Source organism: Gallinula chloropus (assembly GCF_964237585.1).
Source record: "Gallinula chloropus genome assembly, chromosome: 9".
Taxonomy (NCBI): Eukaryota; Metazoa; Chordata; class Aves; order Gruiformes; family Rallidae; genus Gallinula; species Gallinula chloropus.
Genome location: NC_140094.1, coordinates 10,069,438 through 10,089,608, shown reverse-complemented (window position 1 = coordinate 10,089,608; position 20,171 = coordinate 10,069,438). Strand labels below are relative to the sequence as shown.

Genomic DNA, 20,171 nt, shown 5'->3' with positions numbered 1-20,171 from the left:
ATCTGAATTTTATAAACCACTAGGTTGCTTTTTTGGTTAAGAAAAGAAGACTCATTCAAAAGACCTAATGTGGACTTAAACTGAGGAGAGGAGGAGGATGTTCTGGTACACGCAAAGACAAGTGTGAAAGGACAAGATTTAAAATCCAAATAGAATCAATAACTAAGAGCACAAGTCCCAGTGTGTACTGAAAATGCTAAGTATCATACATCAATGGCTTCACTTGTGTGTCTCTTGGCTTATTCAAAGTGCCATCATGCCTTACGGTGATAACCATAAATCGGGACCTAAGCAGTCCCAATGCTCAAAGCATGTACATTGAGTTCTTGTAAGTACTGAACGGACCCAGAAGTTCTGCCACGTGCAAACAAGATAAACAATTCTGAAACATTCTAGCTCTCCTGTGAAAGCTTGACTGTGCTTTCCAAGATGCCTGTCACACTCCCACTTCGCACACATCTAAAGATTACAGAATTAAATGTAGAAGCAGCATCCAAGTGAAAAATGGTGGCTCACTGATTCCAAGTCTCTGTTGTCAGGAACTTTTACTGCCAGTAAAAGGCACCAGACAACCCATCTACTAAATCTGCTTTAAGATAACAGGTTAAAGCCAGGCAGCTGCAGTACCACTTCCCTGAATGCCTTGCTAATGTGCCATTCTTAATGCTACTGTTTTCATGAGTAAGCAGTAGCTCAGTTTATTTGCTTCTTCAGTTACTGGCCTCTCTCAGGACTGCTATCAAGAGCATCAAGCTCTGTTGATAAAGGTACCGGTTTCATAATACAGACATACAGCTACCAAGTAGGGCATTGAAAACACTGGCAAGTTTCAAACAGGTTGACACGTAGTGATAATTTTTGAGCCATAACACCAATTGGAATAAGGCTGGATTTGAGCAAATAACTTTGAAAGTAAAGGTGTTTACAGGTAGTCCTTAAAAATAATTGATGCTTTATGCATCTTTCTTTGTTAGATAGGTTAGAGAAAAGTTCAAAAACACAGTGTAATGGAATCATCAGAGAATATGTATTACCAATCACAGTTCCAGTCAGAATCACAATTCCTGAGGCCAAGTATCTTATAAAATACAGTAGTTTCCTGTGGGATTGCATATTATACCTACATATTGTCTACATTTCAGATTAAAGTGGGGTGCAAGTGCTGAAATGGATGGTCCATTGAAAGATCCACAGATTCTGCTTGTGCTTTCAGTGTCTTTTAACCATCTTTGCTCATGTTACTCATTTCCAAAGCAGCAATTTAAACAATATTTGTACTAAAAACAAAAGTAATTAAAAAATCACACCACCAGTATCACTAGGATCCCTCTCTCCCTGTCTGGTTTTCAGGTGATCTAGGTAATACTGGCTGAACTGAAATAGCTATGTCCAATGACAAACACTCCTCCCACCATGAGGCAATGACTTTTGCAGACCAGACGTGACAAGTACTGCTTGCCTTCATCTAACCATAGCATAAACTGTACATAAACCAGGAATAGATGCTATGGGACACTATCTGCTTCTCTATGTACTGTCAGGACTAAGTGCCTCAAATCAGACATCCATAGGTAATGATTGCAGCTGTTCCTTAGATACCATTTGATTATTCTACTTTTAATTAGCTAATTTCTAAACTAAGTTTGCTAAGATTTTCCTTCTTGTCTACTGGTGTGGCCTTCTTCCTTCATCTCTCAATTATCCTTATTCTAAAATGTCATTGTATTTCTGTCAATGTCTTTGAATTTCGTATCTTTATTTCTTAATCAAAGCTTTTATTGAAATGATTAATCCTTATGAAAAAACATGATTTCCAGTAATAAAAGTTATTAAAACCCCTATGTTTATACTAATTTAACTGACTTACCTAGTATTCTGTTACTTATTTTTCTGAAAAACCACCAGTGTGCAAAGAAACGTCAATATTTAATCAATAAAAATGCAGAAGGAAGATTGTAAAATCAGCCACTTCTAATCTTTAGCTATAAAGACTCCTGAAGAACTGACATTACTTACCTCCTCCACATGTCACTGTGCAGGGGAAGAAGTCTGTTTGTCTCCATTGATGACTGATGGGTTGATAGAAAAAGAACTGAACCACACTCTCTTTTGATCCAGAGTACCTGGTCTGAAGAAAGTTCCATTGCAACATGTGTATACTAGACTCCACTGTTCATGTTATTTCACAGTACAATTCATATATAATAGCAGTGCAGAGAGCAATATAACAAGCACAAAACCTCTAGAAAGTCTAGAGTAACAATTACATTTGTTTCCAATAGTGAGGCACTTAAAGGTTGGGTTTTTTTCGAAATTATTTGAGGTACTAATGTGAATATTTTATTATCTGTCCATGACTGGCAAAGTTCTAACTGTATTCTTCTGCCATATATGTAAAATTCTCTGGAGAGGGAAGACTATAATTGATCTAAACACACTGGTTCCTGTTAGCCTATATCTACAGCATGACAGATAAAGCCAAGGGGTGTGATAATATTGAAACACATGTCATTTCCAGCAGAAAAATCTATGGCTATCATCCTTTAGCTTCACATATTGATATGCTTCTACATATAAATGTCTGCATGCATGATATAAACCCTTGGTATGTGGTCTGGGTAAAAGAGAAATTTAAAAGGATTAGAAGTGGTCAGTAGCTGGATTAACAGTGTCAAAGGGAGACTCCAGGGCGCTGCTAGAAGCAATGCTCGGATTCAGTAGGTGGCAGTCTTCAATTGGATTAACACCAAACCACCACACTGCACCACTTTATTCTTTCAGTGACACTCAAAAATAATTTTATCATTAAAGGTCCTTTGGTACTCTATACCACAGCAAAGACATTAACCTTGTAACATTTTTATTTGTTTGGATATAATTAGTGTAAATTATCTCTGGACTTCAATTAGAATTCCTTATTTGCTAGCAAAAAGACATTGTTGTATTACTACAACCAGGTAGACAGCCCATCTTGCAATGCCTGGGTAGATTTGTATGTAAGCACATCCCACCTTGATAATGAAATCTGCTCCAAGAGGTCCCTGGATCTTTATGACTTCCCTGTCTGTGCTCTTCTGAAACTCAACAGTTGTATTTTCTATGTCAAATGTCCCAGGACCGTTGAAACTGTGCTCTCCTTTGTCTCCTTGCAGTGTCTTTGACTCTATAACTAGAGAAGAAATATGCAATTAGTAAACTTAAACAGGATAGTTTTCTGTCTCAAAGAAGCCAGAAAGTAATGTTTACAACTTTGCTTTGCAAGGAACAGCAGCACATGTGCATTAAAAAAACTGCACAGAATATCTGTGGGATATTAGCTGCTTGAGATTATAAAGTGATCTGTAATTTCAGGACATGTCAGCACAGGAGTATCTGCCTGAACACACTCTTCTCTCATACCAGAAGCACTTCTGAGACAGTTTTTCCTACACCAAGTGCTCCATTGCTATAAAGCAACAGATTCAGGTGGTCAAGCTGAAAGAAACTCACAAAACAGGTAGAACACATAGAAACATAACTCATATTTCCATGCAACTCAAAAGCCTAGAAATTTCAGGCACTGGTCTCCAGAGAAGGCTGAATTATGTCGAACTCACCAAACACTCACCTCAATACCTGTATCACTCGACCTATTCCAGAGGTCATGAATTCAGCTTTTAATATTTCCCACATGAGCAAAGAGCAAGGCAGGAGCTGGGCAGCTACAGCTCTGCCTGAGGGATGTCCCCTTCTCAGAACAGGTGGTGATGAAAACCCGTTTTGAGCTGGTTCGCATTCCTTGGAAACTCATTAAACTAACAGCCCACAACTTCCAGAAGACAGATGAAGCATTTAAGGATTGGGTATCTTCCAGCAAACTGGCTGAACTGTAAGTGGACAAAGCTAAGGGAAGATATTCGTGCTGAAGGTAGAATTTTGGGCCCTGCATAGCACAGCGTACGGACACAGCAAGCTGCATGACTTGGTCTGGTTGGAATCTACCAGGGCACTGCATGAGAAAGTCATGAATATCAGTTGAACTCAAGGCTAGCTAAAGGAACTTTTGACAAGCTATAAATACCCTCTTTCACCAATCATCTTCCCTTTTTTGGTACTTTAAATGGAGTTACCTAACTCAGGTGAGCACCTGTTTTTCCTTGCACTGAAGACATACTCTGAATGCTGAAGTCCATCATTACTTTTTTCTTCCTTAAGATCCATTAAAATACAAATGCACTCTAGAGCATCCCCAACAAAGAGGGTGAAGAAATTCTCAAAGAAATTCATTTCCTTGAAAAGGTACCGACATTATCCCAAGTTTCTAGGCATTAGGTGCAACGGTCACATACCTGACTGGAAGGAGGTTTAAGGAAGGAAACGTTTCTAGGAAATGACTTTACATGGTGATAGGAGAGGAATCTAGTGGTGAATCAAACATACTTTGTGAAAGACAAAAAAATAAATATTGGGGGGTCAAGGTGCCCTGTTCTCCAACACATTTCCATTACGAACAAACAGTTATTAAAAAAAAATGCAAGCATAGAAAAAGCAACAAATATTTCAATAATTACTTATCCTTTTGTTTGTCACTTCTATGGAAGTTCTCTTTCCTGATCGCGTTACAAAATAACCTTTTAAATATCTGGAACTCAGCATTCTTGGATTAAACTTCTGCAAGCCTTGACCCCAAACTTACACTGTTTAACAGTAAGCATTAATGCATGGTGTCTGTTATTCTGTCATTTTGTTGAAAACAAGTCAAATCTCAAGTACTCTAACTCCACATAAAGTCAGTAGCATCCTCAGGGGTACAGGACTCCTTTGAAACTGGCATTTGAGATTGCAAAGCTAGACATCTGGCTTTTGAAAAAAGATTTAAAGATGTTAATTTGGTGACCTCAGCACTATTACTTTACAATCTCTATGCTAATTTTTTAAAATAAAAATAATGATATTTTTCTAACCACAAACCCAGAAAATTGTTCAGCAGCCGACAACATAACTCGCTGATAGCTGGCATACATTTATACATTACAGCTCGACTAGATTTGAATCCAAAGCACGTACTTGCATGGTCCAGCTATAGAGTGATGGCCTGTATCTCTGGAGGTCATGTCAGTGAAGCTTAGAACAGCTGCTCAGATATTCCCAGAAGTGTGTCACACAGGGAGCTATTCCACAGCACAACAGATAAGATCTGATGCAATATATTCCTGCTCAGTAGTACCTAGTGCTTGCCATCACAGAGGTTTCTAACAGAGTAAAATCAAGCACCTAGTGCATGTAACATACATGTAACATAACAATTCTTATTAGGTAGCAGTTCTCAAAACATCCCACCACTATTGATTTTGGAGCAGTAACTGGGAACAAGGGTTTTCACCAACTGGTTTAAAGGTGAGGTTTAGAAAAGAATTTACCAAACATTTATTGATTCTGCGGGGCCCTGTAATCCTGGAGAGGTGGGAAGTTTGACTTCAACAGTAAGCTTCTCTATCCTAAGTTCGGAAAACATTTCCTTGAGGGGTCTTTAGGATTCCAGATGTGAAGAGTCATAAGGACAGGGAATTCTCTTGAGTGCTCACCTGTTTCTGTGAGTTGATCACCAGTGCCAAACACCTATGACTGTCTTTGTATCAATTCTCTTAAGCTTGGTAAAAGTTTTCCCCATGGGAATGCCCTGCCCAGTTGTGGATAGAAGATCCTCTTCAAAATCCTCCCATCCTCTCAGTGGCAGGCAAGAGTAGGGCAGTGTGACATGGGGAACCCAGGGCATATTCCTAACTGTGTAGAGAGATGCATGGAAGAATTCCCAATGAAACATCTTCTGCTTCCTGTGCAATTAGGAGCAAACCACGTTGCTACCTAAAAGCCCTTTCCTTTCCATGCAATTCATTTGTACATAGCACAATACAGGGTCCAAAATAAAACGTGTTCTTTTCAAAATGCAAGCAATATTGTTTTCCTCTTAGCATCTGTTAAAAGACAAAGCAGTGCATAGATCCATAGCTAAATACTGCCAAGTAATGCAAATCACTGTAAACGGAAAATAAATTGACCAAAAGGGGGAAAAAAAAAAAAGAGTTTCAGTTCCTTTTAGTGAATTTTAATCTCCCTAAGTTCATGAACTCAGTTATCTAGCACTAGCCACTTGTGAAAATATTAGCTTCTGGTTTTCCTGTTTCTTCTGCTGGAGGATTAATTTCAGGGAACTTTCAGTCTTTCTTTTGATTCTAATGCTCTTAAAACAACTGCTAGAAAAGCCATAATAGAGTCCAAATCAAAACCAAAACCAACACAATGAAACATTTTGTCCATAACCGCTTTTGTACTAATTATTTGGTTCTTTTCCACCAAATCGTTCACAAAACCAACCAGAAGTACAAGAAGGACCTATGTGTAAAAACCCCTCTATATAAAACTCTCTAAATAACACCTTTGCTCTCTGATGAATCTGTTGCCTGTCTCAAAGTGCCCATACACACAAAGAAAATACTTATTCTTACCAGCTACAAAGAAACACAGTCTTTCCTAAAACACTAAGCTGCTGATTGTAAAACAATGTTCAGAGCATTTATTTGTTTCAAATCTGTTATGCGCTACATCTCCAACCACATTTCCATTTTTGATTAATCCAGCAGCTGTGTTTCCTTGGAACAAGTGCAGATCATAAAGCCCAGGATGAAGCACAAAAGAACACCAGATAAAGGGAAAAGTGCCAGACACTCCATAGTACTCTTCATTCGTGTGCTATTGCTGCTGACTACTCAGAGAGCAAATATATACTGGCAACAGGAGGCAGCACAAAATTCTGCAGTAAGTAGTCCACGCTCCACCTGTTCAATTCAACTCCTTACAAGCCAGGAAGAAATCTCTGACAAATGTAGCTTGTAATGTCAGGTGAACACTTTTTTAAAACTTTCCATTCAGGGACAACCACCCACAAACATACATGCCATCAGAAAAGTGGACAAGCAAATTGCCCCAAAGCACATCCCCTAGAACATCGATTCTTGAAGATGTGGCTATGAGACCAGAGAAATCTCAACTTTCCTCCCACAACACCTCTCACTTGTTTTTCACCTCTGTCATTTTAAATATTTTAGGTAACAAATGTCTAAATCCTCACAGATTTGCAAACAGATGTGCTGGGGGAAGTGGTTAAAGGAACATTTCACAATTCTCATCCAGCTAGAGAATTAGCTAACAAAGGTAATGCCAAGCCACAGCTTCTTCACGGAACCACCCTGGGTGGGAAGCCAGGAGCACTCTGTACTTAGTTACAGAGCTGCTGCTGCATTCCTCAGGAGCTTTCCAGAAATCCCCCAGGAGCCACTCAATCTAGTACTTTTTCCTTATACGAAGCTGAAACAACAACTTCCTTCTGCAGAACTACTTAAGACCAAGAGTCCTGACCTGAACCAGTCAGGATCACTCCTTCATACATTTCTTGCAACATTTTTAGCTTGAAATAAGTAATATTCATGTAAGATCAGCTTTGTACTTTGTTGATATCAGTGCTATATATCTAGAAGCTATTGTCACTCTGAAACTGCTCTAAAGTGGGTCTTATTCACTCTTGGTTGTTTTGAAAGAAAGTAATTTTTTTTTAAACAAGATGAGCAATTTTCAAATAAAATCTTCTACATACGTATCTCAGAGCAAAAGTCCTTTCTATTTCTATGATTCTGATGAAGTCTTCCACTTTTACTGATAAAAAATTGCTCAAAAGTTTAAATAAACAGTTGCTTGGCATGGCAGCCCAATTTATTGAAACAATTTGTTATGTAAAATAAGACTATTATCATAGATACTACCATCAGCCTTATACAATATAATAGAAAACAAACATCTAACAGAAAAGCAAACTGCTTACTACAGAGAGTACATAATGACTAAAAGAATTATGAGGAAACAGGACTTCTGTAGATTATTTTATGAGTTTTGTTTACCTTACCTCACTTTTACCTAGATTACTTTTCCTTGAACAATGCTTACTGAGCAAGTATGACTTCAGCTGGACTGTTTACACTAACTTGGACTCTTTAACATCTTTAACAGAAATGTTGTGCAGGGTTATACGTGTGCTTACAATCCCACACATAATCCTTTGAAAGTAATTGTTTGCATGTAGTTTAAGAAGGACCATATTTTAGAATTAATTGGTTTAAATCAATTTAGAAGCCACCAGTATGTATAATATTTCTTTTAACTAAGTGGACTTAGTAGGACTAAGAACTGTAGGACTCCAGGCTGGACACGAAAGATGGGAAGAGGAATCAAGGTCATGATGTCATGCGTATTCCAAGAGTTTGGATGAGTTCACATGAGTTCTGTTTCTATCTGCTACCTATAAGTAAATACATAAAACAGCTCAGTCATACCAAGGTGTGCTGGTCCTTTCAGTGTTATTCTCACACTGCGACTCCCATGTGGCACAGCGATCACAGTTTCTTCCCCTAGGAAAATGAAAGAACTGGTTTAGAAGTTATCTTACATCAGGGAATTTCGACATCACATAACTAGACTGAAAACTGTCAAATGTGTCTAAGAAAATATTTAACAAGCTTCACAATTTTTCTATTAAACATAATAATATGTTATTTTATTAAGTACAGTATACTCAGTCTGTTTGCTATATTATGCATGTATTAAAATGTATGAATAAACTTGTAAATCTTTCTTGCTATTGGGAAATTATTTGCTATTAACAAAACCAACTGAAATGTCAGTAGTGCATTAGGAACATATTTGCACTCTGTTGTCCTAGCTTTATTTCCTAATCACCGAATTGACATAAGGAATCTGCTAAGTAGTACTTCCCCCTTACAAAAATCTGCAGCTGTTCAGTTTCATTTTGCCCACACCTCATTTCCTGCTGCAGGTCACAACTTTAATAAGTGGCAGGACTTGCAGGAAATAAATCATCTACTTAACACTAAACCTTAACCAATTACAGACCAGTTAAAAGCAAATACATATTAGCTATAATGTATATATTATAAGCGTGTCTGCATCCAACTTACCATATAAGATCATTCCTTCCAGTAAGTGCCTCAATTTAAAATTAACTGTAAACCAAACCAGCCCTGAATAGGACATGTCAATACAAACCAGCTTTTAGCCGCCTGAATGGCCTCTTCATACATAAACGTACAACACACTTACTTCAGTGCGTTTTACAAAGGTGGAAAGTTATTACTTTCCATTTCACATGTAGGAAACCTGTGATTTGCCCAAGGAAACCGAGTGAACGGTCAAACCAATAGACCAGAGTCTTTCATGCCTACAAGAGCAGTGCTCTCAGATGTGGGTATGCACAGGGCACAACTGTGATATCAAGACAGGGCATGAGAAGTGCCCAAGTACCAATGTTTTGTCTCCTATTTCCATCATGGCTAAACTGCAAATCTTCTTTGTGGCAGGAACTACAAACAGGGGCCCGTTGCAGATACACCACAAGGAGGGTGCTCTGCTCAGTGAGGGGATGGACGTGTATCCAAGGCTGGCGTAGAAAAGGAAGTTCATTTTTGCAAATTCAAAAAGTAATGTGAGTTGAAGGTCAGTGATACATTGGCTCCAGAATTACTCATACAATATTTAGAGGAAGAATATTTGAGTTTAATTTTAACTATAACATAGTTGAAGAATGTTTCTTTCCACTTTAAACTGGACCCTTTTATAGTAGATGCTAAATTATCAGCTTCTGGTTTACATCTCCTTAGCATAAGTATGAAATCCTGCCAAATGCTCAGGATACTTCAAGCAAATACTGCAATTATTTTTTCTGAAATAAACACCTTCTTGTGTTACAGTTTTTATATCCCCAATTTCTAGGAAGGTCATTTAAATATAACAATTTATTTTGGATGTAATAAAATATGATCTTTATTAATTTCATACTTGGGTATTCCACCAGAGTGCAAAATACTACAGTAAGAACAATAATACAGCTAAGGAGTCCTGGAAAAAACATTAACTACTGAACCACTTAATATATTTTTGCATCTTGGTTTTTCATCAGACGAATTGCTAAAGATAGCCAGAAGGTAGTGGATGTGTATATCTTTAAAGTAAGGAAATAACTACTGAATTCATATGTGCTTCACAGTATGTGAGAGAAAGCAGGTTTGAGGGGCCCATCTGTCCCTACTTGGTCAGGAATTGTATCCTGTCTTGACAACCAACCAGCAGTTACAGCACAAAACCTCAAATAAGAGTCTGATTATGACCAGTCCTGCATACATGAACTGCTGTTTTGAAGTGGAACCAAGGGCACTCTGTGCTGGATGGACAAGGCCCAGATTTGCAGATGTGCAGAGATGTGTAGGACTGTTCCTCTTGAGAACAACCAGGGTCGTTCTGCTGTGCTTCCTCCACCTCCTTACAGCAAGCTCCGCTCGCCTCGGCAGGCTTGTTGATCCCTTTTCAGGATGCTTCACATTCCTTTAGCAGTACTACAGACATTCCACCCTCACCGAAGCACTCTCTGATATGGTCCAAAAGTCTCATGGGGGTGCTAAATTTGGTGTTTCTCTGCAGCAGAGACAATATTACCAGAAAGTATTTTATTTGCATTAGAGGAGATGACTAAGTTCACCACCACGGCAACGTTCAAGCTCTGCAGGCCCACAGACCTGTCAAGAAGTCTGACAGCAGGAGATTCTTATAACCTGACCAAGATAATTATGACATAGGGCAGTCTGTTTCCATGAGTTGAAGCAAATTATAGGAAAAAGTAAAGGTGAGATTTTTGGAATTCTGAACCAAGATGGGGAATTGAAACAAAGTGGGACAGAGCTGACTTAAGGGACTTCTACTTTCTCCTGAGGACAGCTTTAACTTCCTATGAAACAGTAGTTACAATTGTTCAGGTTTGGCTCCAAAATAATATGTTCCATAGGTCTCCAACTCTCAGTTGAAGCCTTTAATTCATATTCTTAAAGGAACACAAGGTCCTGCAGACCCGTTTAAAAAAAGGCTATGTTCTATATTTCCCATTAAAGCAGTAGGATCCACATTGTTAAAAGTGGTGAAGTCTTATGAAAACGTAAGGGGAAATTGCTAGCCTGAAATTTATGCTTAGAATTTCCAATTATCTCTCTCCCCCCCCCCCTTATACTATTTATATATCTTTGAAGGTTAATTGCTGACCTTGGTCAAAAGCTGAAAACAAATAACCCCAAAAATTGTCTGGAACATGCAGAAACACTAGGCTGTAAAACCCAATTTTAGATTCATAAAGCTCCCCTTAAAACCTGAGAAACAGGTGAAATATTGTGTCTCTAATCTAACACTGCTTCCACTGTAGAGATTCCCGAGGGCATGTTGGTCATCCTTCTCCAGCACCTGCTTCAAATGGGCTTTCTGCTCTTACCAGGGCACATCTCAGCACATGTGTGTGCACACACTATGCACAGCACTTGCTGATTAAGCTCCCGGATAGCTTTTACTTTAGATGGCAAGGTTTGATCCTGTTTCTATGGTGTTAATGTGGATTTAGATTTTGGATTTCAATGAGAGCAAGATCAGACTCCCTGCTATGGTAAGACTGGGAGCTAATCCCCAGGATCAAAATAAAGGAGCCACATTCCTGAGCTCAATCCAGTTCAGCAGGTTTTATTTATTTTTCCATGTGGGTCACGGCGGACCCATTTACTGTTTCACATATGGGCCAGTCGGGAATTTTCCCTCTATCCTCTTACAGCAGGGCAGAGGGTTTATTTCAGGCCTATAAAAACTGTTTCTTTCCATGTATTTGCTCAGCACTTATCTGCTAGTCCTCCAGTTCTGATCGAAGACCTGTGTACTCCCAAAATGCAAAGAACAATAGTCTGGGAACAACTATCAGCACGAGGGAAGTAAAAGGCTCAAAATGTTCCAAGTCTTATTGCAGTAGCTTCCCCCATCCACTGAAAGCAGCAGTTATATATCTTGATCCTAAAAGTCATATTACAAAATCTGTATGGGTACATCCTTTCTGTCCTTGGGACCTTCCCTCTCCAGTCTCCCACTTGCCTGTACCTCCAGCCCTCTGTGCACTGGTTTAATGACTCAAGGCCACCTCTTCATCTGAGACTGTCACTTGTTTGCATTGTTGAGTGTTTCTAAGGTGCAGTAACCTGCTTTTGTGACAAACAGCATGGCCTCAACTCATGTTAGTTACATACTTCTTTCTACTCAGGACACCTCTTCTAAAATCCTAGGTGCTGGAGAAAATGTACAAAGACACAGAGCAAGCAGCCCATCAAGAAAATGGATCTCAAGGAAATGCAGTATGAAATACACAATGGAATAGCCAATGTTCTTCCACAGGAATTTCTCCAAGTAAGATAAAAGAGATCAGGAAAGTGAAGAAGGAGGCTTCATACCACGTCTAACAGGACCTGTAGACTGAAAAACCTGGTGCTGAAGACTCAGCATTCATAATACACATATTGCAGGTGCTTCACCTAGGACTAACTCCAATTTGATCCCATGGACTGCATATTCAGTAGCTGCTGGGGAACATCAGGTGCTTTTCTGGGGCACATCTTCCAGTTTAGCTTCATCTAAATAAACCCATTTTATGCTCTTTGAGCCCACTCTGTGATGTGAACTGATCAACAGCATGTTAAGACCATGATGAAACTTGCTTCACAAAACATACTCTCTATCCAAACTGAAATGCTAAGGTATTGGCTTTCTATCCCTCCACACACAGAGTTTTCCTGCCAAACCAGTCCCAATTCCCTCTCCTGGCTCTAGATGCAGTTGATTTTTTCCCCTTCCTCTCTGAACGTTTCTGACTCCATCTCCTGCCCCGGATTCCTTGTCTAATCTGAGTTTTACACCCTTCCTTATTTTCCTTGAGCCAATGTATCTGTACAGCCAGTCCTATGTCCTCTTCCCATCTTCTCATATCTGTCTTTCCTTTGTCGTGTGAACTAGTATAAAATTTATTCTGCTCAGCTAATCTCATCTTTCCCTCTCCTCATGTGGTCTCATCATTCCCAGTCCTAAATCTGAAGCTCAGGAAAGTCAGAAGCCCTCCAAAAGTGTCTTCTGCAGCACCTGAACCTGAGACAGGAGGCATCATAGAGTACATCCCATGGTACCCATTCTACACTGCAGCAAAGTTGAAAGCCAAAACCACCTCATGGATACCTTTTAATAGGTTAGTTCTGGAAAAGAAGTATGTTAATTTATTCTAAGGAGATTGGAGACATACAATCTGTTTGCACTTAGGACATGTAAGAAGCTAGTGAACACTTAACAGGACAAGGTTTTAGGAATGGCAGCTGTTACATCCAAGAAGACTCCACAGACCCTGAAGGAAAAGATTGGTTTGGGGTTTTTTTGAATGGGTTGTAGTAAAGTATGTGTTGATGTTCACAGATATTGCAAAAGACTTGTCCATGACCAGAAGAACATTGCCTGCCAAATTTCAAATCCCTGATCTGTGATCAAGTTCAACAACGGGGGATGTTAAGATATATTAAAGAAAAGGTTTCAGGAATGTTTTGACAGTGGGAAACAACATGTTTTTCTCTGCTGTGTCCTTGGAATACACTGAGTTGTTTTGGCTGAATTTTTCCCAGAACGTTCAGCACCTGGCATGGAAAGTTTCTGACCCAACTGTTGAATTCTGGCAAAAAATCATTTGTTTAGAGTGAAGTAGGAGGCAGCCTTGACAATGGGGGTTATCAGCCCCACATATATTGATTTCAAAGAGGGAAAAAGATGCGAAGTAGCAAGTTGTCACAAAACAGCCAGCTGATGATACTAAACAGGGAGCCTTGCAGAAGGCCTCCATTTAGTTAAATGACCAGAGAGAATTAGATTAAGCATGCTTGGGGATGATGAGGTAGAAACATGAGACATTAAGTGACCAAGGACAATTGACACAAGTGCCAGAGGAAATAAAATGTGTGGCAGGAAGAAATTCTAACAGTTACAAAGCTATCAACATTGAGACCTTTTGTATGAAACTTTTAGCAAAAGGTTCAGAAAGGTAAAACTTGCAAGTATCAAACAATCTGAGAATTAAATAAAAGACCAGACTAGCACAAGTCTGTGCCCTCAGCTTCTCTCCCTATTAATTTCAGAACCAGCATCTTTTCTTCTTCCTTGGTATCAGAACCAGAACACTTTCCTACCGTTTCTTGCCAATAATAGTGCAGAAAGCAGACATAGGGGCCCAATCCTACAGTTTTTCCATGTGCACAAAGTGCAGTGGAGTTAATGGGAGTTCCATGCATATAGTACTAGAAACATCAGGTCCGTGATATCTCATTTCCCAATGGGACGGTACATTTTACAACCTATTACACTTTTTGTTTGAATATCATTAGTCAAACCTTTAATCATTTTACCAGAATGTTAGAATCTAGCTCGCTGGCAGAAGTCTAACTTACTTTGTCTTTCAAAGGCAATTAAGTGTTAGCAGGAAAAAAAAAGAACTTCTGAAATGACAGTTCGTTTCATATTTGCAAAACAGCAAGCTTTCTTCCAGTGCTGTTTAGCTTTCTGATCAAAGAAAGGCATTCATTTTATGTAAAAACTTATAAAAAGATAGTAAAACCAAGTGAGTCCTTTACAAGAAATCATTTGCTATCAGTGCCTGAATTTCTTTTTTAAAAATAAGGACCAAGATAACTTGATGCTTTTGTTTTCCCTTACATCTCCTTTTATTTTTTTCATAATAAAATCTTTGGCTCTTGCTTTCTTTCCAGTTCTTTAATTTGCCTCATTGCACAATAAAATTCACATCCTGCTCACAACCTTATAAGCTCCCTCTTAAATACATGTCTGTCATGTGTCGATATTTTACTTCTCAACACTAGCTCTGAAAGCTTCCAAACGACTGTTTGGAAGATACTGTGCCTCCTTTCACCGCTACACACAAAGCAAGCATGGCTCTATTTCCATGTTTCATTCACACAGAGGTTGATTATGTGGAACTGCTTCCATAATGTTGAACAACATAGTGCCAAAATCTTTTCTTTGGGTAATCATCATGCAAAAAAGATCAGCAAAAGTTCTGATTTTAGCAGCATGTGTACTCTTTTGCTTATATGAATGATAATTCCTTGATATAATATAGCCTACTGCAAGGCAAGATAAAACCAAAAGTTGGCATAACTGCCACCTTTCCTCAAAACAGTCTTTCTTCATCTTTAATTCTGAAGAACTCTTCAAGTGCCACAGAATTAAAACATGTAAAACCAAGTGTATTCTTCATAACCTGGTGAGGCAATGGGAGACCTCCCACCAAGTGATCTCAACTGCAGTCAGCTCTCACCTGTGCCAGGGTACCACAAGTGAAATTACTATTTTCTGTCACAAAATGACAGTTTCAAAACCAGATCTCTTTTCAGTGTACTTATGTACTAAGCAGCAATTAAATGTGAATCTTTGTATTTCACTTATCATGCACTATCCAACCAGATTTGCCAATCTAACAAGTTTAATTTGGGTTGCCTTAGAACTAGTGCAGGTGTCCCAGGAATCATCCTACTCCAAGGGAATGTATAACTGAAACAGACAATGCAATTTCCTTTCTGTTCCAGCTGGCCTCTGCGTCAGAAATGGGGAAAGATGTTTTGTGTATGTATATCCCTACATATCTATCTATATATAGACACATAAAAGAAATGCAACTTGGTAATACTACAAAAACAACATCCAATTTTTACTGCTTTGCAAGTGCTTGCTTGGTGCTGACCAGAAGCTCTGAGTATTTGGTGTGACAGAAGTGAATATAAAGTGGTCCTCTGTGATAAATCTTTTTCAGCTCATTGCAAACATTGAAGAAGTTTTATCAGTTTTTCAGGAGGAAAATCTTTATAAATTACTGAACTACGTTCTGCCACTCACAAAAAAAGGTCTCTAGTAATGACAAGGCAAAATCTGACTCCAATAGCCCTATAAAAAAGCTCCGACTTGTGCAAAATTATTTGGTGACTTTAAAAGATGCTGCCACAAAAATAACAGTAATAGTAATAATAACAATAATAATAATAATTTAGATGACCTTTGTTATACACGTGTACTGAATTACCAAAATAATATACCAGCACAGTGTAAGATAAGTTAACATGAAACTATGTAGATCAATACAAGTAATCACACTGCAAGGTAACAAGCATTAGATAGCATACACTGCACTTGAAGTTACATCCACACTGGAGCATACTGCAAGCTGTGGCATTAGAAAAAGGAATTATTTACATGAATGGCAATAAGAATTAAGGATGATTCAATATACAACAGCTCTTTCAGAATCAGGGCAGAAGTGAAATCTTTGCAGCTGAGCTACAGCAGTACTAAAATACACGCAGCTGTCAAAGGCAGGTGCTTCATCCCTGTGAAAAAAAACTGCTCACATCTGAACTTTGAGTATGGACGTTAAGAGCATCAGATCATCACATTTACATCCCCTGGCTCTGCAGGGTGGTGATGAACCCCCGAATGCTCAATCTCCATTTTGAGTTCAGACACGGAAAAAAAAGAAAAGATGTGAGGCAACAATCTCACGTGAGAAACACATGGGACATAAGATGTGAGATTACAGGAAGCATCATCCATGAGTGTGGAAAGCACTGTGCAAACCTTGCCTGAATATCAGAATAGCCAGACTATTAAAACTGCAGTAAAGGGTGTAATTCTGATAGCCCCTCCTCTCATATTTTTCGATATTACTGAGAGCTGCAGAGTCACAGTAAAGTGCTAATTATGTTGAGAAAGAATGGCAAAATCTGAGACAAACACACACACACACAAAGAGAGGGGAAAGCATTATCCCCTTTCACCTTGTGCTTTTTGTACCATACAAGTAGTTAACTTGTCTCTGAACTTCAACTGTCTTTATACACTTTAAAAAAGTTAAGTGGAAAACCAGGCACTTTCAATCACGGGCCACAATTTCCATAAAACCATCTATAAGATGTTTCCATGATTTAAAAACATTGCTGCAGCATCACATATATTGCAACATGAGGATACCCTTTAAAATAATATGTGCATCTTGATGGTTATTCCTGATAGAATGAATTGAGTAGCTCTATAAAAAAAATACATATCTCAAATTCTTTCCTAGCTATACCCTAATGTGTGGTATCCCTCATGGAATTTCAATAGACTAATCTAGCACAGACTTTAGAATAAGGAGCTTTGGAAAACTGCAAATAAGTATATAGTTAAAAGGTCAACACTCTGCAATATGTCTGTTAATATACAAGCAGAAAACAGTCAAGGATAAATTATCACAGGAACAATTTGAAACCTACTTTTTTCTGGTGAGACATGTGCCTTAGCTTGTCCCCTCACAAGCCTGCATGTTGAACCATCTCCTGCACAGATTCCGCAGTTGTCTTCCTTGGCATTGCTCCCAAGTTGTCGATCACAGCCTACTGCCTGCCAACACCAACACCACAGTCAGAAGGAGGGCAAAGCTGTAGTAGACATGCTCAGGTTTCTGGAATTTTATTTATTATATTATACTTTTGATTTTATGAGCTGGCCTCATTTTATCAAAGCATCTCTTGCTAGTTGGGATTTCAGAAGCACACTGTCATTGCCATTATTTGAGATGAACCACAACAACGGATATATTAAGCAATTCAAGCAGAGGAAATACAGGACTCTGTTTCCCACTGTTTATGTGAATGTGTACTGTTGAATGTCATTCCTTCCAACACAAAGGACAACTATTTTATTACAATTTGGTTTTTAATCACCTGTTTAATTATGTCTGAAATGAAATAACCCAAGTAAAATATTTAGAGAGCACTCAGCCCTCAGCTTCACAGACAAGCAGCTGTGGGCAGTGCTCACAACAAAGTGTCTGGGCCATTCAAAATTTGTGTAGATCTCCTATTTGCTATTTACACCAATGACAATCACATATATTTGCTAATCAGGTTTTTAAAAAAACTTGCATGATTCAGTTCTCACCACCTATTGATGTTTTTGGTGTCTGAACATGAGAGCCAATCTATAAAACTCTCCAATGATTATTATAAAAACACCTAAACTAAACACTGCCAAAAAATTCCAAGTTTGAAACTGTCAACTGCAGACTCTCCAAACTATGGTGAAAATATTTTTCAGGGTTTTTATTTTTCTCCACACCAGTCATCCTACAAGAAGCATAGGAGTGAGACCGGGAACAAAACAACAGAAAAGGGTGAAAAGGGTGACAAATATTCGGGCTCAACTATTTTACCCTTCACCATTTCATAAAAGAAATTTGTGGAGAGTACCAAATGCAGAGCAATGTGGTAAGAAGCTAACCTGCAGCTTCAAGTTTTCTCAAGTCAGCCTATATGTCTTTTATACCCACACATCATTGAGAAGCGCAGCTAATTCATCACAGTCATATATATTTAATCAAACTCCAAACTGACAAGCGGACAGAAAGCACTCTGGAAATTCAGAGTAGAAGCAGTGCTAGAATTCTGAAATTGGCCAGCACTCTTCTCTTCCTATATAAAAGTGCTTGGACTGGGCAGTCTTTGCTGCCAAGATCCACTGCATCTGTGCTGTGCCAAACCTGACACGCGATCCTCTTGGAGAGGTGAGGATTGGGTTTGCACGTAAAAGGCAGGGTTGGGTCTTCCAGTCCGAGTTAACACACACACCCAGACACACACACCACACAAATCATGTGCATCCACTGCCAAATATGGAGAAATGTAATCTCGAGGTTCCATGTGTCTATAAAAAAGACAGCAAAGCAGCCCCACCTCCCACTCCTGCCCCTTTCCCTTACTTTCCCAATCCCTTCCATCCTACAATCTCTTGACAGGAGGGTAATATGAAGGACAATTTATGACACTTTGGTTGAGAGACATGCTGCACTGAACAGTATCTTTTTACTGAAGGGTTCAGATTTACCACAGAATTCTATATTAGCAGCACAAAATTGTTTTATTCTTGCACCTGAAAGGGATCTTCATGCTATGCAGCTCTGTACTATTATTTAGGATTGGATTAAAATGTTTTCACTGGAAGATGTTTTTAACGTTAGCTCTGGGCTCATCACTGACAAATTACCCTAAACAAGCTTCTCTTCCCATTTCGTCATCAATTAGCATTGGGAAATGAATGAAATCACCACTGTTTCAGAAAAAGAAACTGACTGGGCCACTGTGGGAATCAGAAAGCAGATAAAATTTCAAGGGATATAATACAGGGCTCAACACGTTGGCCTTAGACTTGACAACTCTCAATCCCCAGCTCCACAATAGACTTTGGTTTTGACCTTTGAAAACTTCCTGCACCTTTCAATTCCAATCTGTGAAAAGGGTGTAACTGCAATTCCCCACTTCACCAGGATGTTGCAAGAATAAATTCCCCAAAGATTCCAAAACATTCAGATGGTGCAATGGACCATACCAGTAGCTGAGAGAGTCTATTATTTCTCTCGGGTAGACTTTTAAAGTATTTATTGCTCTCTACTGCTGCTTCTGCTCTTATTCACATAAGGATACTATGAACACATGGAGGTAACTTGTTAGAACTACTGCAAGTGTAATCTCAGACCTCACAAACAGTTTTGCATTTCATAGTGTAATCTCATTTGCTAAATATTAAAAATCTGTTTATTCGCTCACCAATTATTTCTCAAAGGAAAAATTAAGCTGCACATTAAGCTGCTTGCTCTGTGTGAGAAAGTGTTGTTTTTAATAATTGAAGCTGTTATGTATTTGAGGACTACAGATCCTGTGAGCATTTGGTGAGAAGAGGGTATTGAGCAAGCAGAGTACTTGCAAGACCAGCCCATTAAAGCCCAACATGATAATAAATATAAATACTGAGCTAATACACACAGTCACTATGAAAGCAAATGTTCATTGCAAATAACCAAAATTATACAACTGTGCAAACACAAGGCATTACTGTGTTCCACATGGTGTGTAAGAAAAAAGATAATCAGCACAGCAGCACACTTTAGAAGATTGTTTCCTATAGTGTTATTGCTTATTTTTTTAATAACACAAACGCCACAGAAATAAAATAGGAGAGCTAGCTGCAAGGAACTTGGATGTGGGAAAAGCTTATGGCTCCCCTGCCAGCAAAGTTGGTATGTTCAACGAGATATATCCACCTTCTGTAGACTTCCTTACAAGGCTACTTTTATATCCACTGTTACGGATATGAGTGGCAAGCAGTGATTTCTGGGAACACAGCTTATAAAATTATTCTAA

General features: G+C 38.7%; 1 protein-coding gene across 1 annotated transcript in view; it reads right to left on the bottom strand.

The window, feature by feature from the left end:
• Positions 1–20,171, bottom strand: part of ADAMTSL3 (ADAMTS like 3) — a gene marked incomplete at both ends in the record, with an annotated part of 177,160 nt that overhangs the window by 56,796 nt on the left and 100,193 nt on the right. Inside the window, 4 exons of the mRNA XM_084267990.1 lie at positions 2,017–2,128; positions 3,012–3,169; positions 8,364–8,438; positions 17,250–17,376. Of these exons, the coding sequence (XP_084124116.1) occupies positions 2,017–2,128; positions 3,012–3,169; positions 8,364–8,438; positions 17,250–17,376 (472 nt within the window). The remainder of the gene's footprint in view (positions 1–2,016; positions 2,129–3,011; positions 3,170–8,363; positions 8,439–17,249; positions 17,377–20,171) is intronic.